The 26,276-nt window shown below is 41.0% G+C and overlaps 1 protein-coding gene across 14 annotated transcripts in view; it reads left to right on the top strand.

Moving 5' to 3' along the window:
• The window catches only part of KIAA1217 (KIAA1217 ortholog), a 293,162-nt gene that overhangs the window by 178,401 nt on the left and 88,485 nt on the right, over window positions 1-26,276 (top strand). For all 14 annotated transcript variants that reach the window (XM_087420742.1, XM_087420738.1, XM_087420739.1 and 11 more), the window contains 2 exons: window positions 15,288-15,486; window positions 19,270-19,363. In XM_087420742.1, coding sequence (XP_087276868.1) covers window positions 15,288-15,486; window positions 19,270-19,363 — 293 coding nt within the window. The remainder of the gene's footprint in view (window positions 1-15,287; window positions 15,487-19,269; window positions 19,364-26,276) is intronic.

The following is a 26,276-nucleotide window of genomic DNA, read 5'->3' as shown; positions in this document are numbered from 1 at the left end:
GAATTACTCGTCCTGTGGAAAAGAGACATCGTCTCTTATTCTCCCTTTTGTTATGCTTGTTTTAAAGCATGATGTTTATGTATCAGTTGAATTGCTGTTACAGAAGATAAAGCTGAGAAAATGCACAGATGCCTGTAAGGGATAGTAAATGGGTTGGGTCTTGTTTCTCCACGTTTCTTCCAGCCCAGCTAGGTGCTCAACCTGTCCATTGCATGTGATGCTGGGGGCAGCCCAAGATAACAGCTTTGCTTGATGAATCCTTTAGCTAATCAAGCAGGTGGAGGTACCACAGGGCTTCTTGCTGCTTTCTCAATGCTCTAGTAAGAATGCCAATAATTGTCATTTTGATCTTGAGGCATTTAGGGAGGACTCTTACCTCTGAATGTAGGGAGAAAGGGAGAAGGTTATTTATGGTGACTCTGGAAGCAGGGGGTGTATTTTACAGGCACTGATGGGGAGACCCGGGGCACTTTATCACGTGTGGTCCCTCCCCACCCACCACTCCCAAAGCTGCCTTAGCCACCCTCGACATTTGTTCTTTATTGCAACTGTGTGGTTGAGAACAGAAGCTACTCTTAAAAGGCAGCGCTGAAACTTCAAAGGGAAATGGGGAGGAGGAAGTAGCCATGTGTGGTGTCTCTTAAATGCCTCTTCAGAAAGTACCAGAGGGGAACAGAAGATAAAGGTACAATAAAAAGTCTTTCAGGGTCTTTTAAGGGCAGTTTGGAAAGTTCGTTTTGTCCAGCCCAGCCCTGGAGATTTACGTCATGGGAACCAGTGCCCCGAGCCAGCCCCTCCTTAGAGTCCCTGCATGCTGGAGGCCAGGCCGTGTGAGGGAGAGACTGTGATCGGATCTCCTTACCCTCCTGCACCTGGAATTCCACTGGCAGCAACTCTCTCTGTTCCCTCTTGCCCTTAAAGCAAGAAATGGTTCCCAAGGATACACCTTACAAAAATTAGATAAGCCTTACAAAGACTTTGTAAAAGCCCCCTTCTCCACCAACACTTGACCCATAGATTGGTCTCATCCACCATTCTCGATTCTCTCCTGCTCACACACCCTAGCCCACTTACACGCACAATGGTGATCCTGAGTACCCGCCCTGGGCCTTAGAGAATTGGGGCACTTTCTGCTGCTATCTTTCTGGATTCTCCTAGACAGTAGCTCTCTGGGGAGCCCCTTTAATCCTCTGGCCAGGGCTGAGAGAAGGACATTCCAGATCTCCCCATAGGAGCAGGGTGTGTAGAGGGGCAAAGACAGGAGACACAGAAGACGCTTCCAGAAGATCCCCACCCTCTGGCATGGGCCCGAGGACATAGGAGGAGTGATACTGGAGCAGCAGGGAAGACACAGGGAGGCGCTGGCGGGAAGCCAGGGACAAGCCTGGGAAGGGACTCGCCCACTTCGCGCTGTCACTGCCCTTCAGGCAGGAGTCTGGCTGGCGTTGTCCGGGAGTGTCCGCAGGGCAGCTGTGGCCTGTCTCGGAGGAAGGAGCTTTTATAACGGCCCAGGAAAGCCTGTTGAAAGCTCCGAGGAATCAGATAGTGAACAAATAAGTGGATAATTAGTGCATAAGAGGAAAATTTTAAAGCTTAAATAGTGCCCAAAACAGTTCACCAGCGTACGAAATGTGGAGACGCTAAAAGCAGCTCACATGACTCAGCCTTTCCTACTAACATGAAACCAAAAATAAAGTAACCAAATCTCTGGAGAAGTAGAGGACACTCAAGTACCGGCCTCCATTAGGACTACTCAAAAAATAAGCATAGAATCCCTTGTTGATGGAGTGGACAGCGCACCAACTGGAATGCCAACGGGTGAAGAAGGTTCTATTCCGAGCTTTGACGCCGATGTTCGGGAAACACTCCTAATCTTTCCGTGTCACACACAAGCCTGTCTGGAGCAAGAGTACAGGGGCTCATCTACCGTCGGCCTAAGTATTTTTAAAGCTATAAATCAAGCTGACAAACTAGATAATGTATGTTCTATCCTCATACTTGGACCAATACATCTTCGCAATGACCTAGAAAGCCAGACTTGATTTTAGAATTCTCATAAATTCTCACAGTTCTGTGCTGGATCATGAGACGAAGAAGGATCCCCACCACCCCCCCGTCCCCCCACCTCATTCTGTCTCCAGCTGCCTTCACATTGCTCATGTGAGCAATTGCCCAACCCGCATGGACGATCGCCTTCCACACTCCCTGGAAACAGTGTTGCCTTGAGCACCCTCAGTACTTGGGGTGCGTGCACCAATGTTGGGGGTTGGAGTTCTCTAAAGTGTAGTGCCCCTTGCAGGGACCCCTTTGCCATGCTCCTCCTCCATCACACACTTTGACCCTTATTCCATCGGGACTTACACGCATTAGCCCTGCACTTCATCAGATCACAAACATGAAGGGAAGCTGATCATTCCCTTGAGAGCTGGCATTGGCTGGATTAGGTTACTTAATGGTTTTCACATGATAGAGCAAGTTTATTTTTTTTAAGAGCTCCGAAATGAAGACCAGTGAGATCTGAATTCCTCTAACTGCCCACACCCTTTTCTCACCACTCTGGAAAAACTTCTGAGCCTCCCCCTCAGACACCTAAGAAGAAGCTGAGAAAAAGCAACCCAGAAGAGGAGCGGCTGCTCAGCGCGTGCCTCACCCTCCTAGTCGGTCACGTGTCCATCTGTTGCGTTCTCCAGTAGACCTAGGAAACAAAAAGCAAGGAGTCAAGTTTGAGTGTTCCTCGGTATCCCTCAGTGGCTGCCTGTGGGCAGCCAAGGGGTGCCTTGGCCTGAGGCACCCCTGGGCCTACGGGTGGCAAAAGCCAGCTGTTTGCAAATGGATGAGTTCCATGAGAGTCACAGACTGATGGGGACCAGAATTGCTGGGCTGAGAGCCCCTGTGGAAGGCTGGGCCTTGGAAGGAGACCAAGGCGTGGAGCCAGGAATGAGTGAGAAAGGGAAAGATGTGGGAAGAGGTGGCACCAAAGGCTCTTTGGGGTCCAAGCATCCCATGTTTGCTACTTTTTAAACATGAGCTTGAAAAAGTAGAGAGTCTGTCCTATGAAATGGAATCCCACAGATATGGGTCTACTGGCGTTTGTTTACAACGTTTTTCCTCAAAGGATGGTTTTAATTTTTTTGTCATTAGCTTGGGTTAGGGTGTAAATGGACAAAGAAGCACCACTGTTCTCATTTACCCTGAAAGTTTCCTCTAGAAATTCTTGGTGATCCTGAGGTTTGCTTACCGGAGAAGAAAAGAAGTTCATCCCATTAACTCTTCCCAGTGTCTCTCTCCACCAGCTTGCAGACCAAACAGGTTGTACCTTTTCAAGCAGAATAATTTTCACCTAATAGTAGAAAACCAAAGAAACTCTGAACAATAAAATTGATAACACTTGATATTGGTGTCTTTTTAAAATCTACGTGTAAATTATATAAAAGCTAGCATTTCATAGTGGAAACTTTTCTAAAGATATATTCATTCGTTCGCAGTAATTACTGGTTATTATTATGCAAAACACTAATAATTTAGCAGAGAAGAATATAAATTTCAGATTAACTCAGACATTTTCTCCCTGATTTCCATAATCTCTGGGCCTAAATCTGCTGATCAGGGTGGTTAAAGGAAATGCAGAATGTATAAATCTCCTAGTGGGAGTGATTACAGACTTTTAAAAAATTATAATCAGTCTTTCTGATACTTTGAAAACATGCATTCAAAGCTGTAAAAGTTGCACTTTTCATATACCTAAAAGGCCAATAAATTGTTTTCTGGGCCCATGATTATTGTGCTTTTATACTTTCGTTCTTATTTTTATGAAAATCTCCTTCTCCTTTTGTGGCCTTTACTGTTTGCTTTGTATTGTAGAATTTCTACATCCGCTCTTTTAGTAAAAGCCAAGGAAAACTTCCAAATTTCCATAACTACATCCAGGATTAAGCTCCTGGGTCAGATCTGGGTGTTCTGTGGAAGAGATACTATTTAGACAGCATTATTTCGGCATTCTTTTTCAGAAAATGATTTATTCTTTAATTTTTTGAATGGAAGAAGTACAAAAAACAACAATATGATAGATGTTACTGAAATTAAACAGATATTCGTATCTGTTTAACACCTGAGAGGCGGTGTACACAAGGGTTAAGACCATTAGCTGGGTGGGTCACACAGTTACTTCTCTTGCCTCAGTATTCCGCATCTGTAAAGTGGGGATAATTATAGTAGCGACCTCATAAAGAAGATTAAGGAGTTAATATTTGGAAAGGGTTTAGATCAGTGCCTGGCACATAGCAAGTGCTACATAAGTTGTCAAATTTTAAAAAGTATGTTTCTAGAATTGCTTCAGGACTCTTACATTTTTTTTATTATTTTATTGAGGTCATAATAGTTTATAACATTGTGAAATTTCAGTTGTAGGTTATTATTTATCAGTCAACATATATATGTGCCCCTTTACCCCTTTTGCCCACCCTGCAACCTCCTTCCCCTCTGGTAACCCCTAATCTGTTCTCCCTATGCATGTGTTTGTTTATCTTCCACATATGAGTGAAATCATGCGGTGTTTGTCTTTCTCTGTCTGGCTTATTTTGCTTAACATAATACCAAGGTCCGTCCATGTTGTTGCAAATGGGACGCTTTTGTCTTTATTTGTGGCTGAGTGGTATTCCGTTGTATATATATACCACATCTTCTTTATCTGTTCATCAGTTAGGACTCACATTTTTAAAGAAGCAAAAGGTTGTAAAACCCCAGCTCCTTTCCTTCTGCCTTCTTTCCCAGAGCTAATCACATGCTAAAGTTGGAGGGTATGATTGCCAGGCAGATTTGGGTGCTTCTCCTATATTTGGTGCATTCATAAACAATATATATTACTATTCTGTGTGTTATAAGACTTTACATAAATGGGATGGTCCTGTATGTATCCTTTTGTAACTTTCTGTGTTCACTCAGCTTTATGTTTTTGAGATTTATCCATGTTGATAGATATGGTTCTACTTCATTCATTGTAACTGCTCTTACTATCCCATCATATGAATAAACCACCGAGAACAAATCGGTGAGAAATGGCGCTGTGATGAGCATCCTGGAACAAGTGCACACACATGAGATTTTTATCTGCGATGGATAATTTAAAAGAAATAGCCAGGTTATGGGGTACACATCTTCAGCTTTACCAGGTGTCCCAAAGTGATTGTGCAAATTTACACTCCCACCAGCAATGAATAACAGACTCCGTTTTCCCATGACCTCACCAATATTTGAGGTTTTTAGATTTACTGACTTTTGCCTGTCTGTGGGGTATAAAATAGTATGTCACTGTTTCAATTTTTATATCCATAGTTAGTAGTGAGATTAGGCATTTGTATGTTTATTGGCTGTTGAGGTTTCTTCCTCTATGAGCTGCCTATTTACATCCATTTTTGGATATCCACTATTGCCCATTTTCTATTTTCTTATTGATTTGTAAGGGTTCTTTAATTATTCTGAATACTACTCCTTGGTAGAGCATCTGAGTTATAAATATCTTGTCTCAGACTGTGGTTTGTCGTCTTTACTTTGTTTACAGTGTCTTTTGTAGTACAAAAATTCATTTTAATGTCATATAATTAAGCAATATTTTTCTGTATGGTTTATGATTTTTGTTTCTTTTAAAAGTCTTCCCTTACCAGCGTGCTAGGAGACAAAACCATGTTTTGTTTTGTTTTTTAAGTTTCATAGTTTAACTTCTCACATACAGGTCTTCAGTCCATCAGGAATTTATTTTACTTATGATAAAAGAAAAGGATCTATTTTTTACTTTTTCCATATGGAGAGCCAATTTTCTTGACATTATTTATGGAATAGTCATTTCACCATGGATTTGTACCACCACTTCTATCATATATCAAGCTTTCATAAAACCCACGTCTTTTTTTTTTTTTTGTGAGGAAGATCAGCCCTGAGCTAACATCCATGCTAATCCTCCTCTTTTTTTTTTGCTGAGGAAGACCGGCTCTGAGCTAACATCTATTGCCAATCCTCCTCCTTTTTTTTCCCCAAAGCCCCAGTGGATAGTTGTATGTCATAGTTGCACATCCTTCTAGTTGCTGTATGCGGGACGTGGCCTCAGCATGGCTGGAGAAGGGGTGCGTCAGTGCGTGCCCGGGATCCGAACCCGGGCCACCAGTATCGGAGCACACGCACTTAACTGCTAAGCCATGGGGCCGGCCCAAACCCACGTCTTTTTCTAGGCTATTTCATTCTGTAGTTCCTATTTGTTCTTTCCCTGTGCCAAACCACACTGTTTTAATCGTGTTGGTATCTGGTAGAGCAAGTAACTCCCTCTTATTGTTCATCAAAATTGCCATATTGTTGTTGTAAGTGGTATATTTTTATTAAACTACACTTTTTAATTTTTTCTCGTATTTGAGGTTGCTGTTGATTCTATGTATTGATCTTATATCATTCAGTCATATTGAATCCTTATTAGTTCTAATAGAGTGTCTACAGGTTTCCTTGGATTCTCTATTATATCATCGGAGAATAATCACAATTTTGATCCATATGCCCTTTATTTCTTTTTCTTATATTAACTGTCCTATCCAGGACTTCAGATGCAGTGATAGCAAAAATTCTGAATTTAAAGGGCATGCTCCTAACATTTCATCATTAAACATTATGCTTGTTTGAGATTTTTGGTGGATACCTTCATCAAGTTAAGAACATTCTCTTTAATTCTTAAATTATTGGTTTTTTAAAAATTATGAATGTATTATAGGTTTTCCTTAACATTTTTCTGACACCATCAAAATTAGTTTCTCTTTACTTATTTATTATTGCAGAAAATATTAAGATTAGACTTTCTAATGTTAAACTATCCTTGCATTCCTGAGATAAACTTTTCTTGGTTGTGATGTATTTTTTCATACATTGCTAGATTTGCTTTGCTATCATTTTATGTAGGGGTTTGCATTTAAATTTGAAGTCTTTTCTTTTACTACTTTCCTAATATCCAGCCTTATAAAGTGAGTTGATATTGCAATGTTTAATGTAACCAACAGTTCACCTTAAGTGTAAGAGAGAATTCAATTACAGTTGTAGTATACCCACAATCAGTTATAGTGTTTCTCACAGCATTTTCTTATAATGTTTTCTGCCTTAATTGTTGAATAACCTTTAAGATTAAATTACTGACTAGGTTGATGTTGCTGTAGGTTCTGTAGTGACTTTGCATTATAGCTTCTTCACAGATAAGTTTCTAACTATCCACATAAAAGGGCAGTAAGACCCTTGGGAATGACTAGGATCACAGCACCAGAAATCAGCATCTTAGACATTCAGGTCTTCACCACAGCTTGAATTCCAGAAGTCATCAACACGTTCTTCAAGGCATTTTTTTAGAGAAATGCCTTGGGATGCTGTCTTCAATGGTATTATCATTCCACTTGAGTCCCAACTGTACCAATTTGTCTGGAACAAAACAAAGTCAAGGGATTAAGCACTCATGGTGCCATTACTAAGACGCTGTGTCAAGAATGAGTGCCTCCGAGCAGAGTCTCTGTCCAGTGACTGCTGTCTGTCGGGTTGTTGGGTGGGGCAAGACTCTATCACTCTATCATAGTTAACTTCCTACAAACGTATTGGTTTTAACATGTTCTTTCATGATGCTAACACAGGTTGCTGCACAATTATGACTCTTTAAAGCATATTCCAAATTAGAATTTGGCTTAAAATTGCTATGGCCTGGAATTTTTCAGTCCCTCTCATAAAGACTCTCCTTTAGAGACTCTCCAGAGCATCTCCATAGTTCCTCAATTATAACTAATAGAAGACAAATTTGTTAAAATACTTAAAGTCTTATATTGTCTTTATTTACTTATATTTTTTTGTGTGAGGAAGATGAGCCCCGTGCTACATCTGCCTATCCTCCTCTTTTTTTATGGAGGAAGACTGGCCCTGGGCTAACATCCGTGCCCATCTTCCTCCACTTTATATGGGATGCTGCCACAGCATGGTTTGCCAAACGGTGTGTGTGTCAGTGCACGCCTGGGATCTGAACCGGTGAACCCCGGCCACCGCAACAGAGTGCGCGCACTTAACCACTTGTGCCACCGGGCTGGCCCCTATATTGTCTTTAAATATCAAGTATCTGAGTGAAATAAGAAAATATCTGATTGATAGAATCCTTTTCAGATAACTGAAGCAAAGATTTGTTGTTTACTCAAATCAAAGATACTGAAATCTGAGAGTAAAGTCATTCCAAAAATAAAGAGCATCCAGACTTTCCATGGAGAATAAATTTTCTATTATCTTTTTCTTCCTCGCAAGGCAACTGTCACCGTCCTGCTTTGTCTCCTACTTGAAAAGTTATTCCATGAAAAGGGACATGGCAGCATGAGCCATCTCTAGGATGTGAAAAGTCACCAACATCAGAGGGCATGCTGGAGCTTTTCCAGGAACACACGTGGCCTTGTCTTCAAATTGCTGCTGTGTCTGAAACAAAATGTCAGCTAGTGATAGGCATGAATTGCTAATGTCTAAAGAACAGTGTCATTTACGGAACCACTGTAGGGGTTATAACACAGAGGGTGACCAGAGTTTTACCACTATACCTCCCATTCCTGGCACAATACCTGGCACACCATAGGGGATTGTCTAGAGTGAATGAAAGAAGCCATTTCTACAGTCCCTTTAAGGTACCTCTCAGTGCATTACACTTTTTTTTCTTTTAAATCTTAAGACTCTTTTTTTTTTTTTTTAAAGATTTTATTTATTTATTTTTCCCCCCAAAGCCCCAGTAGATAGTTGTATGTCATAGCTGCACATCCTTCCAGTTGCTGTATGTGGGACTCGGCCCCAGGATGAACGGAGAAGTGGTGCCTCGGTGCGCACCTGGGATCCGAACCCGGGCCGCCAGCATCGGAGCGCGTGCACTTAACCACCAAGCCACGGGGCCGGCCCTTAAATCTTAAGACTCTTGAATTCAGTTTCTTAGGAATACATCACTGCGTTAACTATAGTGGAATCTTTTGCTTATTAAATACCAATGTCTTCCCCATTTCAGATGCCAATTTACATTCTCCCAACTCCACTGAAAGTTTTTATATGAGCAGCCTCCCTTGACCCATTTCTTCTGGCTTAAAAAATTATCCAGTTAACTGAATAGGATCCCTAATTGCCCAGTCTCTTTATATCTGTGTGGGTTATCTTTTAAGATGATCAAGTCAAAGCATACTTATTTTAGAAAATATAGAAGATCCAGAAAATCATAAAGAAGAGAACATTATCACCCATGAACTTACCACCCAAAGGCAACCACTCCTGACATTTTGGTGTACATTCATCAAATGGGTAGACTCAGCCATGGACCTGATGAAACCAAGGTCCAGGCCTCTATACTAAGTAATTAACTTTCTTACTCAATTTTATGTTTCTAACTCTGTATTCTTGTTCTTAAAGAGGTCCCTCAAAACTGTATAAGCTTCAGGCCCCACAAAACCTGGATCCATCACTGCCATTAAGGTGATTAGTTGATTTTTAAAAATCTAGTTCCTTTCTGTTTTATAACATACTTTGCCGCTTAACAAAATATAAATTTTTTCTCTTTGCCATATTCTTCTAGAATTCCTTTTAATAACAGTGTAGTGTTCCAATGAATGGATTTATTAAATGAATTGGTTTATTAAATGAATCCTCTAATGTTGAAATCCCCCCCATGTTATTCTTATAGATGATGCTTATAGATGATTGAGTATCCTGATAAGTAGATTTATGTGCATAAATGTGTAGAAGTAGAATTGCTGGCTCAAACCACATGTATATTTTAGGGGCTTTTGAGACATATTGACAAACAGCCCTTCAGAGAAGTGGTATCAATTTACTTTCCCAACAGTGGTATGTGAGAAAACTCATTTTCCTAACCCTCGTCGATGCTGTTGATTTTATTGCAAAAATCTTTGCCCATTTCATAGGTGTAAAAAGCTATCTTAATATTTATGTTTTTTTATTAAGTTGAAAACTTTTCATTTCCTATCACAAAGTATTATAAGTGCTGTTTATATTGTTAGGCATTAGCCATTTGCCATAGCTGTAATGCAAGTATGGATTTGCATAATCTTAAATGGATTTGGAGAAACTGAGGAATTTAGGTCATTTGGAATTGTCACTATCATCTGCCTGTGGAAAATGCTGTTTAGGGGAAATTGTAGAAGACATTCCAGAAGGCAAGCATACATCATATTAACTTGGCCACATTACAGGAAGAATTGAATTCATTTCAACTAAAAGATATTTGAGCATCTACTGTGTGCTTAACGCTTTACTGTATATTGCCATCTGATGAATACAACTAACCATAATGCAGAAGAATTATAAGCCATGCTTGCAGTTTCAGTAAAACACAACATGAGCACATAGGTGAGAAAAGTTAACTCTTCAGTTCTTAATGGAAGAGTGATGGAGGAGTGTTTAGGGAAGACTGCTCAGAGAGGTTACGTGCGTGCCAAGCAAAGAAGTGGTGGGAAGGTCACCCAAGCCAATGGCACAGCATGGAGCATGGATGTGCACAGATCTGGTGTCTGGGGAGAGTCTGCTTCCTGGTTTGCACATGGCCATCTTCTTGTTGTATCCTCACATGGCAGAGAGAAAAAAGAGAAAACATACTCTCCCATGTCTCTTCTTATAAGGGTGCTAATCCCATCAGGGGGGCTCCACCTTCATGACCTAATTACGTTCCAGAGGCCGCACCTCCAAATACCATCCCACTGGGGACTAGGATTTAACATGAATTTTGGAGGAACACAAGCATTCCGTCCATAGCAAGGTCACACTGTGAAAATCCTTGCGTACCATATTAAGAGAAAAAATATTTTAGAAGGTCTACCATATTCTGGAACTGATTCTGAGATTCAAAAAATTATGAGGATGTATAACCCAAGTGTGACTTGCCAAGTGCGCTTGGTTTTTTGTAAAATGTGACCAAGAGTTCTTGGTGAAAAATGCATCTTGACTTTGCAGAGCCACTGAGATGGAAGAACTCTGGAGTGTTCAGGCTTCTCAGGAGGGTTCCCAGTGTTGTGAGGTTCGTTTCAACACTTGCTGTCAGAGCTCAGCGCCTTCCCCCGCTCGTCCCAGCAGGTGGATGGTTTCTAACCATGTGTCAGCGTTTACTTCAGTTGACTTAAAGACAGGAATCTTTTTTCCAAGCTGCCCCCATCATGCTTCAACATCTTCAAGCAGATGGTCAGGCTAAAAGTGTGAGGACAGCTAAGATCGTCCAGAGAGGAAAGTTGGAGGAGACAGATATGGCTAAATGCAGAATTTCAGAGGCCGTATGCATCAAGGAGAAATCATGGGTTCTGCAGAATGACAACTGGATATGTAAATTAGTTAAACCATCTACTAGCTGTAACTTTTAGGCAAGTTACTTGGACCTTCTAAGCCTCCTTTTCCCTATCTGTGAAATGATGACATAATACCGACCTGACAAGAGATGCTGTGCTGATTAAATGAAAGACGTGCGTACCATTTCTGACATATAGCAGACATCCCATAAGTGCATTTCCCTGTCCCCTTGCCTTCTTCATAAAAAGAGAGTTTATGATCCATAGTTCTTCAGACTCCCTCTGTGAATCTGGAGCAGCCAGCACTAATTTAGAGCTAGGAAAGTATGCCAGAGCATGCAGAATCTCATCACTGTGCCAATAAAACGCCATGATATATTAAGAGAATTCTTTCTGAGTTTAAGCATTTCTAAATACCTTTCCTGAATTGAGAAAGCAAACTGAAGCAAGTGTAAAAAGACTATTCTCTGTTTGTAAAGGCATCTTTCCCATCTTCTCCAGATTTTCATGATCTATAACTGGACTTGTGTACCCAGCTGGCAGCTGCACCAGCCAGACCCTGAGGTAACCATAGTTTAGGCCCATTTTTTTTTTGTTTTTCACTCAGAGCCTACAAATTCTATTTCAAGCACACACACATACAGAATGCAGATGTGGGAATGAAAACCAGGCCCTTTGGGGGAGTGAGGCTGGGACAGTTGACTGTAGTGAGGCCATAAGTGGTCCATCTGCAGGGACCTCGCCCAGGCATGGTTGGGACCCAGACCTCAGGAGTGGTTTTGGCCTTTTAATATGGCATTAGCAATCACATGGGATGGTCACCACGTCTCCTGTTTGGAGCGAAAACGTTTACACAATCTGTGATCAGACAGGCTTGAAATTTTTTTTGTACTCTGAAGAATGTGTAACAGCATGGATATTCTGGAAAACTAGTTCCCTGAAGATGCTGAGAATCAAAACTGTGATGGATGGAGAGGGAAAATTGAGTTGCTTATGCTGGATGCAAAAGGACTACTCCAATCAAGGAAACAGCCACTTCAGAATGTATTTCTAGTGTGTATACAAACCAAGAACGAGATTACTAGGCTGTTTATATCATGCAGCAAAAGCTCTTATAGCTTGGGTAGACCCCAGTTGAACACTCCTTTTGGATGACTAATAAATCATTCATGCAACAAACACTTACTGAGAACCTACTATATAACAGCATCGCAGGTACTAAGGATACCATGGTGAACAACAGCTGAAAACATTAAAAAAATTCCCTGACCTCATGAAGCTTACATTCTAGAGGGAGAGACTGATGATAAACAATAGCAATGATTAAAATATGAATATAGTATATAGTGAAAAATGAAAATGCTCAGGAACAGAAATGAAGCAAGGATGGGGGTATGAAACATTAGGGAGAATCGGTGCTAAAATTTTGGATAAGGTGGTGAGGGAAGGCCTCGCTGAGAAGCGGACTTGAATGAAGACCTGATTGATGGTTTGGATGGATATGGACCTAGATCAAAAATATTTCCTCCCAGGTTTTCGAGGCTGTTTCTCGCTTGTCTTTGGTTTCTGGGTTGCTGTGGAGACAGCTAATCCCTTTCTGACTCCCAATCCTTCCTTTGTGACTTTTCTCCTCACCCTAGGGAACTTGTAGGAACCTCTGTTTCCCCGCTGCCATCTGGAATGTCTCAGTGACAAGCCTGAGTGTGTTGAGCATTTCATGAACATTTTCAATCTCCAATCTCATGTGCTTCAGTTTGGGGGAAAATAAATTCTTATAATACTTTTTGTAAAACTTCTTGTCTGTTTTTCCTGATCTCTTTTACCCAAATCCCCATTATTAGGAATTGAGATGCTCTGAAATAATTCTCTGTTTTTCCTGTTGGATTTCACCCTTTTCTCATCCATTAGTCTTTTTGCTCCACTTTCTGAGATTTCATCCACTTTCTCTTCTTCACTGAATTTTTCGTTTCTGCTCTCATTGTTCCCAGAGCTCGCTCCTTGTCTCCAAATGTTCCTTTTTTCTTGGACTGTCTCATCTCTTTTGAGTTTCTGTTTTCTGTTTATTTTCATCTCTTCTTTCATGTTAGAGGCTTTTATGACATGTCTGTTAATCCCCAGGAGTCTGTTAATGTATGAGCGAGGCACGGTCGTAGTACAACCGGCAAACTTTTCTATATGATCTGGCTGCTTCACCTTGGGGTGATCAGACAGAACCTGACCGTTACCCTCCAGATTTATCTGTGGTCTCTTCTGGTAGGCCAGTCAGCTTTCCTAGAGGGCTTCCTTTGGTTTCCTGACTGAGGTGTCAGCCCTTTGCCTGTCAGAGGGCACCTCACCCACCCTCCCCTGTGCCTGGTGAGCCAGAATCCAGTCTGTTTGGTTTGACCTCTTCAGTCCTCTTCCATGGATATGGGGAGTCACTTGGGTGGGATAGAAAAGGAGATGTGGGCAGGTTGCTACACCATTAGAAAAGAAAAGAAAGTTCAATCAGGCCTCATGTTCTCCACACGCTCTGTATTCCTACCTTCAGAAGGATCTGGTGCCTCATATCCCGAGCTTCCCTGGCCTGTGTGTTTTATGTGGCATTATCCCCTTAAAGACTTAGGTGTCAGCTTTTTCCCATCTGCTATTGTTTCCCTTCTCATTCCCTTAATTCTTTGATTTAGGCTTTTTTATTCCTCATTGTCACTTTAATGGAATTTCAGGAGGAGGTGGAGATAAATTTGTTACTGCCATATTTAACCAAAAGTCATATTCTATTTTCTTTCCAGTCTCTCCTGCCAAAGCTTACTCTAGTGATAGTAGTCCCTTCTCAGTAGGTTCTCACAAGAAGTAGGATTCAAATTAAATGTCAGCATCTTCGATGGTTGTTTCAGTTGTTTATTTCTGAATAACAAGTAACCCTAAACATAGTGACTTAAAACCACAGCAGTTATTTATTTGCTCATGATTCTGCAATTTGGGCAGGGCTTGGAGGGGGTATCTCATTTCTGTTTCATGTGATGTGGGGCAGCTTACCTGGGGGTTCCCCTCCCAAGATGGCTCACCCACATGGCTAGCCATTGGTCCTGGCTGTAGAACAGGTGCCTAGTGGGGGCGGAAGTCAGGGCTTCCATCTTTCTCCGTGTGGCCTCCCCATGTGGCTCAGTTGGACTCCACAGAAACTTGGCTCCATGAGGGAGCATCCGAGACCACACTCACCAAGAGGACAAGCTCTAGTGTGCAAGCAATTATCAAGCCTCCATTTTGCATCACATTTGCCAGTGTCCCATTGGCCAGAGCAAATCATGTGGCCAAGCCCAGACTCATCAGGGTCATGAATACTGAGAGGCACGGTTCATTGGGAGCCACATACCCCTTGGAACTCTCAAACGCAGTGATCCTGTGCTTGTGTTTTTCTTTGTATAACTGACTTGTTCCATTTTCTTCCTTGAAACATTGGGATGCCAAACTCTGTTCTTGTAAATAGTTTCGTATGGTATAAATACTCAATAAATATGTATTAGAGCCGTAGAAATATTGTAGCATTTCCACTTAAAATGTTTCTGAATGGACTATAAAGGCTTAAACTATATATCTTATCCATTGCTATAATGAATGTGTTTCTAGTTAGTGAAAGACATAGAAAAAAATCACCCTACGGGGGTCACATTCCTAAATACACCTTTCAAGGGAATTAAGTATTGTCTTTTGCTTTAGGCTACCAGAGGTTAGCTTCTTGTCTTTTTGGTTTTAAAACAGTTGAAAATTAGCCTCTTTAACACCTGCCTGGACTCTTTAAGGAAAAAAATGGGTATTTATGTGATAACCAGAGAGTTCATTCCTTGGAAATTCCAAGCAATCATCTCTCATTTACATGCTTTCCCAGCTTTTCGTGAACTTTCCTGCCTGTGGTAGGGCAGAAGGGGCTTAGCTTGTGCTGCAGGTCGTGGAGTCTTGATCTGTGACTGATCGCTGTGTTCATTTTGCACGCAGGGGTTCTCTATCTCCAGTATGGAGATGAAACCAAGCAGCTCAGGATGCCGAATGAAATCACAAGTGCAGACACAATCCGTGCCCTGTTTGTAAGTGCCTTTCCCCAGCAGCTCACCATGAAAATGTTGGAGTCGCCCAGTGTCGCCATTTACATCAAAGATGAAAGCCGAAATGTCTATTATGAATTAAATGATGTAAGGTAAGTAGTCACATCGTTTGTGTGTGTGTGTCCACCATATTGCATTTACCATTGCTGCAGTTTGTACCGAGTCCTAATCTCTTCATGGATCAAGCACGGCTATTCCTTACCCAAGTGTGAATTCACTGTCTTGTTTTCTATAGTTCACTTACAAGGTGTGGTTTGCAAAGATGAAGACAGACTTCTCTCACACAGATTTTTGCATGTTACATCTGAAAATAACGTAAGAAATGATCCAGTCCACAGTTTATCTAAGAGTTAGGGAAACTAAGACCAGAAAGGTGATGGAGAGACTTGATCAAGATCATAAGAGTTGAAAGACGTACTTACAACTGGAACTTTCCAAACTCCTTCTCAAGTGCTCTTTCCCTCATAGACAGAGCCTATGGACATTTTAGGTAATAATCCCACTGAGCAATTATTTACACCAACAAATTAGAATAAAAGCGGTGGACTCTATGCTATTGTCCACAAGAAAAGAGGCTGAGAAACATTCTCCCTTTCCATTTATTTCTTAAATAATTGGCCTTTACCAAAGGATCTCACTTTCCAGGTGGGCTTTCCCCCCGGTCCCTAGTAGAATGTATTCTAAACTGAGGCTAATGGAATCATGCTATAGTAAGTGGCACAGATAAAAGCATCTTTATCAACTGTCGTGCTGTTGTGTATAGAGCAGAAGGGGCCCATCTGACCTCTCCCAGCCAAACAGCCTGAGAAACAAGACTTAAATCAACACAAGCAAGCAATCGCTAGTATAGCCTCTAAACATTTTAGAACTTAAAAAATTATTTAGTGATAATCCAACCGTCTCATTTTATGGGACCAGAAACTCAGATGCATGAAAGTTAAGGGACTTACTTAAGATCACACAGCCAATTCATTTCCAAGCCGAGCTTCAAACCTGACTGTCCATATTCTTGATCAAGAATTTTTTATTCCCTCAGAATGTTCCTTCCCTAACTTATCTGGGCCACAACTTGGATTTCTGGATCCCTGCCCCGTGGGGATAGCAGGCTGCCCTGTGTCTTCATGATTGAATTAATGGGAACCACTTTTTAAAAATACGCCTCTAGTGCGTAATAAATGTAAACTGATAAATATCTGATACTGATCACAAATGACATACTTAGGCGTGTGCCAAGGTGTATGAGTAATTTAGGGCTTTCAAAGTTTGACACATGCCCTAAGGTGTGGGTGCTACCTTTGTTGCACAACCTCCCTGCTTTTAGAAAACATGTTAAATATTCATGGGTATCAGAAAATTCATGTTTGTTTTCTGAAATAAATTATTAATCAAGCTGTCACGAAAAAAAATTCTGAATTTACAAAGCATAAACTGAAACATTAAGTAACCACATTATAGATAAAGAGTATGTTTGCCGTAACAAAATCCCATGGAGTATTTTCATGTGGACATGCTATTTCTCTGCGTTTGCAGTTAGAGGAATTGAAGGAGACGGTAATAATAAATACACATGAAACTACATGAAGCCACTTTTGATGATGGAGCTCAAGGCTGATGAGGTTATTATGAACCATTGAACCCCACTGTCTTGCAGAATTTTTATAATATTACCATGAGTCATGATATTCTAGAACTTTCCCCAAGCCTCAGAGTATTACTGCTAGAATTTCCTGTACGCATTCTTTGAGAGTGTCGTGAAGTAGTCACAGAGACAAATGGGAAGGAGGACAAAGAAGAAAAGATCCCCAAAACTTCCAAACTAAAATGATCCTCTTTAATGCCAATTCACTTGATCAAACAGACGAAAGCAGTGCTTGAGAGAAGTGATCACTTTAAACGTTAATAATTTTCAGTTAATATGTCTATATTTGCACAACTGATGGTCATCTTGATCCTTATGCTGCAGTACGAATAGCCTCATTTCTTTTAAATGTCATTTAAAATGTCTAAGTGGAAAGTCATTGATTTATAAATTTGTCTATAATTTTATTTTTTGGTGTTTTGATTTACATATAAAAATGCATCTAAAATATTTAGGTGGATCAAATGTTTTTATTTGGTGATGACTATAATGTTTATGCTAGATAATCACGTGTATGTCCTTTCAAGAGAATTGTTCTATTCCTTTGCTTATATGCGTAAAATGCCTCAATTATATTTTATTTGAATGGTAGAATAAATTCTCACCATCAGCATTATATTGAACATCCTTTCCCCCCCAGAAAAATGTATCATGCAGATTTTAACTGAAGCCAGGGGCTTTAATCTTCCAAACCCAAAGACAAATTTCATTTCACATCCTTCAGTATTTTTGAAGTGAGAGTATGTATATTTGTTAAACATTTGGCTATTTCATCATAGTGTTGGGTTTTCCATATTTTCCTTAGGGAAATGCTACAGAGAGTTCAGGTTGAAGTTCTGTGTTGTAAATGTTGCCATGGTAAATGCAATCTAGGCTTTTCCTGTTGGTTCATCTTGGATGAACATGTTTCTAAATTCATCATAAACTAACCTCATATATTTTAAATACCTTTAGACTCACGCTAAGTTTTTTCATAGCTCAAGTAAGATTTTCAGTTTCTTCACATCGTCATTTGTGACGTCCCCCCCCAGCTCCAGGGTGAGTTCTTTTAGTGAATCCCCACATCCTTACTGTCTGTGAACTCTCCCCTCCCTAGTAACCTGGCCCCTTCTAGTAACTAGGACTGCATGCTCCCCCTTAAGCAAGACTTCTGATGAGCTTGTTGAAATCTGGAGCAACTGTGCAAGCTTGGGCTAGTCATTGCTTCAAAGCAATTACTGACGGATATTTAAAGAAGGGAAGCAAGACTAGTCCAAGAATCCTCCACTTCGTTTAAAACAAAAACATAACCCAATAATCCCACTGATTGCGATCAGCCCACAGAACGTGTGGCTGCACCTGGAGGAAAGGAATGTATCTTCTTGCACACAGTTCCCTGAGCTCACCGCCGGCACTGGAAGGAGTCACGGTGTAGATGGGGCTGGAAGTGCCTTGGGTGGCCTTTGTGCTGGTGAAAGCTGAATATGGAGGGAGAAGGACCTCATGGACATTCATATGCTCTTAAATAATTTAAGGTAGGCTCTGAGCAAGCTGTGGGACCTCTGTCCTTTGCCTGTGGTCTGACCAGGGCTCTAAATGTTGGGTTTAGAAGGAGAGACAGACAAGTGGAAGAATTTATCTTTTGCTTTTCCTTCTAAATATCCTGCACATCCAGTAATTCAACCTGTATGTAGAATGGTATTTTTAAAAACCCACTATGGAAGATAAAAAGGCATTATAAGATACTAGTTTTGATCTTTTTCTGGTCTGCAGATTCATTTTCTTTCCCTTGCCGAACACATTTGCAGGAAAAAAGCATTTTTCATTTGTGTGCATTACATGAGATAAGCAGAAAACCAGGTGTTTGGGCAAAGTAAACAGTTAAATATTTAAATATTAACCAAATCTCTTTGAACGTATTGTAAATACTGGAGCTTTATTGTTTCTTAAAGTGTTAGCTTTCCTCGCTCAGAATCTTGAAAGTTCAGACACCTGATATTTTTGGGTGGAGAATGACTGGGAAAGAAGAATACTTTCCTGAGGAACAAAAAAAAGAAAAGAGAAGCTGAAGTCATTTTTCTCCTTTTCCTTATTTATTGTTGCCTATTTTATGTAAAAGAACATTTGTCTGGTTGATTGCAGACAATCGCTGGATTGTCTGTTGATGTCTTTGACCTGATTCTTGAGAGCTGGCGAAGGAAATGCCCAGAGTCAGGCTCCTTTCATCTGCCATAGTGATTGATGTTTTCGATTCCAGGAACATTCAGGACAGATCACTTCTCAAAGTGTACAACAAGGATCCGGCACATGCGTTCAATCACACACCGAAAACTATGAACGGAGACATGAGGGTAAGTGTTCCTGTTCTATTTTTTATTTTATTCAGTGGGTCAAACCATCCCTTCTTCTGGCATGTGCTCCTGATATAATCAGCCCCCCAACCCCACTACTGGGTTTCAGGGGTTCTCATCACGTATCTTGTCTAATGACTCATTATTTGTTCCTTGGTAGAGAAATCAGATTTCCCTGTCTTTTGGGGCAAAGGGATTGAAATAGGGCCTGACACAGCTTAATTCATCTCTCAGCATGGAGTTTAGTTATGTCCTCACTCCAAGGGGGATCCTGAGCCTTTACATAAAAGGGTCCTTGGTCCGTAATACATTAACTTACTTAGAGGATCTCTTGCTATTTTTTCTCCAATTAAAACAAAATAATATACAAAAAATGGGGGAAAAAAACTTGTGCACAATTGCCTGTAAAATCTATTAATGTTCTTACATCAGTTATTCCAAGTCCTAGCATTCTAATTAAATTATTCATCTTCTAATTCAAGACTGTTTGCTGTTGTACTATATTAAATACTATCAAATCTTATCTCAATCGTGTTGAGGGCATAGGACAAAAATCTACATGATTTGGGAGCTAAAATTCTCTAGATTTAGATCATCTCAGGAAATCACCCCAATATTCAAAGCACACAGGGATGTTTTGAAGAAAAAAGAACAGGGGAAGTGAAAAGGCATATTTTAAAATCACATTAATACAGGTCCACTAGGAAGGGATTGAGTTTCTAACAATAGTGCTGCGTTTCTCTGCAGTAGAAATGGAAGAGGAAAAAAAAAGACTAGCTTTTCCTGGTGTACCTACCTCCCCACCCCACACACACACACACACACACACACACAAATTTAGAAGGTGCTGTGTGCCGTTTTATATCATCCTTTCTGAAGATCAGCACTCAGCTGGATGCTGGAGTTTAACTAGAAAAAAATAAATTAATAGATTTTATTGCCAAAGAAACCCAGGAAATATCTGTCCTGGAGTCGCAGTAGAGTTCTTGAGGTGAAAGTGTCTCTGTTTCCTGATGGTGTGTATTAGTCATCTATTGCTGCTGTAACAAATTATTGCACATTTAGTGGCTTAAAGTGACACAGATTTACTATCTTACAGTCCTCGAGGTCAGAAGTCCAACAGGGGTCTCAGTGGACTAAAATCAAGGGATCATCAGCATTCCTTTCCGGAAGCTCTAGAGAGAATCTGTTTCCTTTTTTCTCCAGCCTCTAGAGGTCGCCCACATCCCTTGGCTTGTCGTCCCCTGCCTCCATCTTCAAACCCAGCAAAATAGCATCTCTCTGACCCTGCTTCCATCATCACACCTCTAACGCTCCCTCTTCCACTGTTAAGCACACTTGCGATTACATTGGGCCCACCCGATACTCCAGAATAATCTCCTGATTTAAGGTCAGCAGATTAGCCACCTTAATCCCCCTTTCCCCTGTAGTCACAAATTCCAGGGATTAGGATGCAGACATCATTGTTCTGCCTACCACACAGGGTGTGTGCGTTTAGGAGGCCAGGAGATCCAATAGAAAGTGCTGGAAGAATTTCCGTGTAATTCTGGACTGGAATCTGAGTGATGACATGGGGGATCCGAGCCTACACTTTTGCAAGAAAAGGGCTCTTATGGACTCAGCTGCTGCTTTTGTATGTCAGAAACGATGTGTGATTTGAAGTGAAGGCTGTGTTGCTCCTTCAGAAAATTAAGGATTTTGAGGTTTATTTTTAGCCAGTTACACTTTCAATGCAAACCAGCACCAGGTGTAGACAGATTGAGTCATGCGCATCACGAAGCAGGAACAGAATATCACGGTATCCTTTGCCTTTTATTACTGCGTTGTTCTCTTTCTCGGTGACATTCTTAAAGAGTCTTTGCTGCCTTGGATATCTTTATTTTTCCATAGGTCTAGCCTTCAAACCAGAGTTTCTTGGTGCTCAGAGTTCTGTTTCTGTTACACGGAGCTCACACAGGGCCCGAGAATCGCCTCTGAAAATCCTGTTTATGGCTGGAGAGGACACCTGTTTCAACTCTTAAGCAGATGTGGTCCCTACATAAAGACCAGCAGTGAGCACAGTGAGAACCAAATATTAACCATCTGGATGAAGCTTATGAGAAGTCAGAACTTTTGCCGTGGGTTTCCGTAAAGTTGTTCTGTTTTTACTTTTAGACGAGACCCTGGTGGTCACTTTCTGAGTTACCCACAGCCTACTTGAGACAGCAGTTTTTTATCTGAGAAAATCAGCTGTTGTCCGCAGATGAGCAGACAACAAGTATTCACCATCCAACCCACAGGAAAGCTTTTGTTTCGGTGAAGACTCTTAGAAATGAGAAAGAGAACGCAGTTTAAAAACAAACTAGGTGTAATCATGCCTGCAGTTTGTAACTTGGCCCCTATTCACGGATTCCAGAAGCTAAAATATATGGAATTCCTTCAGCCTCACCTTTTGGCTATGAAGGTTGGAATTCTCTCCTTTCTTGATGAATGTTGCTGCCTTGCCATTCAAGGGAAGGAAGCTTTGTTGAGCCCTGTCTGAGCGCAGCTGCATAGCTCCATTGCTCATGGTGAAGAACAGAAATAGAAAATAGAGCAAGGATCAATTGTTGTAGACTAAACCAAGCTGCACAGTGGGTTTCGGGGAGCTCCATCCTTCCGTACGTTTGCAGTGTGTGCATGGCTGTGAAGGAATTTGATGATGACTGCTCCCATGAATCAGTTATGCAGCCCCGCGCCTGAAGTCATTTGACTTCTACAACAGTCAGTTCTCCAGAGCAGTGTTCTGATGGTTGTGGTGTAATTCAGGAAGCACGTTAAACTAAAGTATTAACTCCTAGGTTGTGGGCCTCTGAGCATGCACGGAATATATGCTTGGTGGGGAAGACATGGGTCCAGTTTTCATCTAGCATCTATTTGAGCAATTTTGAGGCCACGCTGTCTAATGAGACTCATGGTTCTCTGCTGGAAATGAGCACACCTGGCTCCTGACTCTTTACACGTGGGTGCAGATCACCCCAATCTCATTTAATTGCCTGGCTTTTGTTTTGTTACATTAGGTAGTAGCTTTGATAATTCAGTTTCCAAGGGACTGAGCTCATCTTATGGAACAGGGCCTTTTTGCAAAAATTATGTGTGTACTCAGAGGGTTTGTAATTCACAGATGCACACCTCAAAGAGGAGCCATTCCATTCCGTGGCTCTCAAAAGGTACCGGTGACTTCCTGTTCATCAAACCAGTGGCTTTTTCACAGTTTCTGGGCTTCCCCACCATCTTAGGTGCTTTGAGTTTACTTCCTGAGATTCTCTGCTCCCATCATTCAGTTCTCTCCCTCTTGTATGTCTTTAATTTGTACTTATATGTAGAGTGCTTCCAGATTTGCATTTAGAACACATTCTCCAGGATTGGCCCTGCATCTTAAATTACTTCCTAATACCCAAATCAGTCACTGCCTCCCAGACCTCTTCTATTTGAGCTCTGCATTTGACACCAATGAGTGGTCTTAGAAACCCTAATTTCCATACACTATCATTTCTAAATTCCGTGCCTACATTGAAACACACCTCAGGCCCCTTAGTTCACTGACTCTTCTTCCTCTTGCCCCCCAGAATGGTCTTCACTGTGTTTAGGCAGGCTTCACCAGTTCGTATGTATGAGTTTTTAAATTTGCTCTTTTTTTATCTGCATCATTTCATCTTTTTTTATCTTTATCCATCTTTTCAGTAGGATTTTCATCCTACTGCTGTAAGTCGATGACCCTTGAAACTATGTCCCTGGTTCTGCCATTTCTCTAGAGTTCAAGACCCAGTTGTTCAAGTTCCAAGTGGTTGTCTTCATATGGATATTCTCCCAGTGTTCCCAGTGTATCCTATTGAAAAACAAATCCTAATCTTTTGTCCCCCAAGCCTTTTCCTCCTTGCTTCTCTATCTTTGTGAATGATGGAGTGACTGTGATGGTGTGTGTATGTGTGTGCACACGTGTGTGTTTGTGTTTTGAAGGGTGGGGAAGAGATTTAAAAAGGTGAATTATCGGTGATTCTTCAACTGCTTAACTCCTGTTTCTTACCACATCCCAGCAGTCAGCGGAACTCATCCATCCCACTGTGCGTGGCCTCTTCCAGGGGGCCCTTCTGCCGCTGCCTGCACCACGGCTCTTACAACAGCCGTTTTGAGCACTGACTAAGCACTTGCATAGGTAATTTTATTTAATCCTCAAGACAACACCTTGCAGCAGGTATTAGGATAAGCCCTCTGATTTATAGCCCAGGAGACAGTGGCTTAGGTATGTTAAGAAGTTTGCCCAAGGCCACATAACTAGAGAGTGGCAGAGCTGAGATTTGAACCCAGGCAGCTGGGCTCCAAATTGCAGGCTCTTAGCAACACTGCTCTGCTGCTGTAGTTACAGCATTCATTATTTTTCTACTGGTCAGTTGTGCAGCCATTTAACTAGCCTCCCCAGCTCTAGTCTAACAACTAGTTCCCAAGACATCTCACTAAGCCCAGCTCCCCATTGTGCAAAGAATAGCACAGGCCAGTGGTCAGTATCATTTCCACCCCAACACCCGAGCAGAGCCACTTCACCGTTCTTACCCCAAGTAGCTGAAACGCTCTCTTCCTCCCCACATACCTGCCTTTCAAAATTCCACCCATCTATCATACTACAGGACAACTGCCCAATTCCCTCAACAGACTGCTTGCGTGAAAAAAGGGTGGCAGGGGACACTGTTGCTATGTTTCTCAGTTCTCTTCTGTACCATAACAACCAAAGGCCATGTGCGAACCTTCTTTGGATCCTGATTGGAGCTAACCAACTGTAAAAGACATCTTTGAAGCTATTTGGGAAATTTGCACATGTGTTAGGAATCAGATGATATTAAGGAATAACTGGTAATTCTGTTGGGTATAATAATGGCTTGGTGGTTATGTTTTTTAAAATGAGACATAACTAAAGTATTTACAGGCTAAATGGCATGATTAATGGGATTTACTTTAAAATACTCCAGCAAAACAAACCAAAAAGTGGAAATAAATGAAACAAAATTGGGAAAACAAAAAAATGTCAAAGCTGGATGATGGGAGTTCATTATATTATTTTCTGTACTTTTTTTTTTTTTTTGGTGAGGAAGATTGGCCCTGAGCTAACATCTGTTGGCAATCTTTCTCTTTTTGCTTGAGGAAGATTGTCCCTAGCTAACATCCATGCCAATCTTCCTCTACTTTGTATATGGGACACCACCACAGCATGGCTTGATGAGCATCATGTAGGTCCGCACCCGGGATCTGAACCTGCAAAACTCAGGCTGCCAAAGCGGAGTGTGCAAACTTAACCACTATGCCACCGGGCCAGCCTATCTACACTTTTTTTATGTTTGAAAATTTCCATAATGAAATGTTAAAAACTAAAAACTTGCTTTTAGAGGCCAAAGAAAAGACTGCCTATTCTGTGAAGCTTTCCCTAATGCTCTGTCAGAACTTCTTTTCTTTTGGGGGGCACATTGCACGTTCTCCTGGTGTTATAATCATGCAGGTACATGTTCCTCTCATCCTCAAGACTGTAAGTCCTTCAACGGCACAATCCAGCTCATGTTCATCTTTGTATCCCTTGGAAAGCCAGTGCTGGTGTCTTCCCCATGGTGAATGTAAACACTTGTTAAACAGGGTGCATTGAGTACTGTAATGATAGTGCCACAAATGCTCTATTATTCATTTTCTGTCATTAATGAGAACCCACTGTAAAAATATCTCTCTGTTCTCATCACCAGAAATAGTTGTGCTTCTCCCAGTTTATTTTTATCATGTGGACGCTTTGAATCTTGTAAGTGATCATTTTCCCTCTTTGTGCTGCTAATCTAAAGCTTAGAATTAAATTTGTGGCCCACCCACAGCCAGCTACAGACATTTGCGGTGTGTATTTTGTGTGTTGGCTTCATTCCTGGCCTCTCTTTTTAATTTTCCTACTTTCATCTTCTTTTTATCATACATTCCACTTTGACTTTTTTTTTTTTTTGGTAAAATTGTAATAATTTATGTGAACACTACTAATTTCTTTGTGGAATCAGGATATAAGTAGTAGTCATTCTATATCATTGTTTTTCTGGGTATAAGATAATAGAGCTTCTTGTGTCTATATAGAAAGCAATGTGTTAAATACTTTACATATTACTTAAATTAGTCAATACCTCTGCAAAGTAGATTTACTGATTCAATTTTTACAGATGATGCAACTGAGCCCAGTGACGTCTTTCCCAGGCCCACACAGCTGGTAAATGTCAGACATTGGATTTGAACCCAGGTCTTTCTGACTCTTTGTATTCAGCCCACAGCCTCCCTTCCTTGATATTTCCATTCAAGTTTTGCAAGTTTTGAAATGATGCTCCTAGTAAGATTTTAGAACACATAAAATATCCTTTTTTGAGTATTTGTTTCCCTTCTTAATTCTACTATGTGTCTATTTCATGGCATCCTTTTATATTTAACTTTACTCCATTCTGTTCTCTTCTGACCAGGTTAAAAAGATATCCCACAAAAAAAAGAGAAAGAGAAGTATGTGCCTACTTAATATGTCTGAAGTGGCCAGGCCATGAGCTCTCTTTTTCCACAAGGCAGTGTTCTGGTTGAGAAGAACCGTTAGGATTTGGGGGGTGGAGATGAAAATAATCCTGTAGAAATGGAACAGAATAGAATCCCATAGAAATGGAAGTTTCGGAAAACACTCCTAGTTAATTTTCTTTCCTTCATTCAAGGTGCTTCTTGACCTAGCCACCATGGTATTCCCTTCCCTCACAGAACGACAGTGGTATTAACAACTAACATTCATGATAAACTGACTCTGTGCCAGGTACCGTGCTGAGCGTTTTGCTCATTTGATTTTCAAAACAGCCCAGTGTGAGAAGCATTCTTATTATCCCCTTGTTTCAGATGTGGAAACTGAGGA

The sequence above is a fragment of the Ceratotherium simum genome, chromosome 32, assembly GCF_057802395.1.
Source record: "Ceratotherium simum simum isolate JZ-2026a chromosome 32, ASM5780239v1, whole genome shotgun sequence".
Classification (NCBI taxonomy): domain Eukaryota; kingdom Metazoa; phylum Chordata; class Mammalia; order Perissodactyla; family Rhinocerotidae; genus Ceratotherium; species Ceratotherium simum.
Note: the sequence above shows the minus strand (reverse complement) of the source record. Positions and strands in the feature narration are given on the sequence as shown.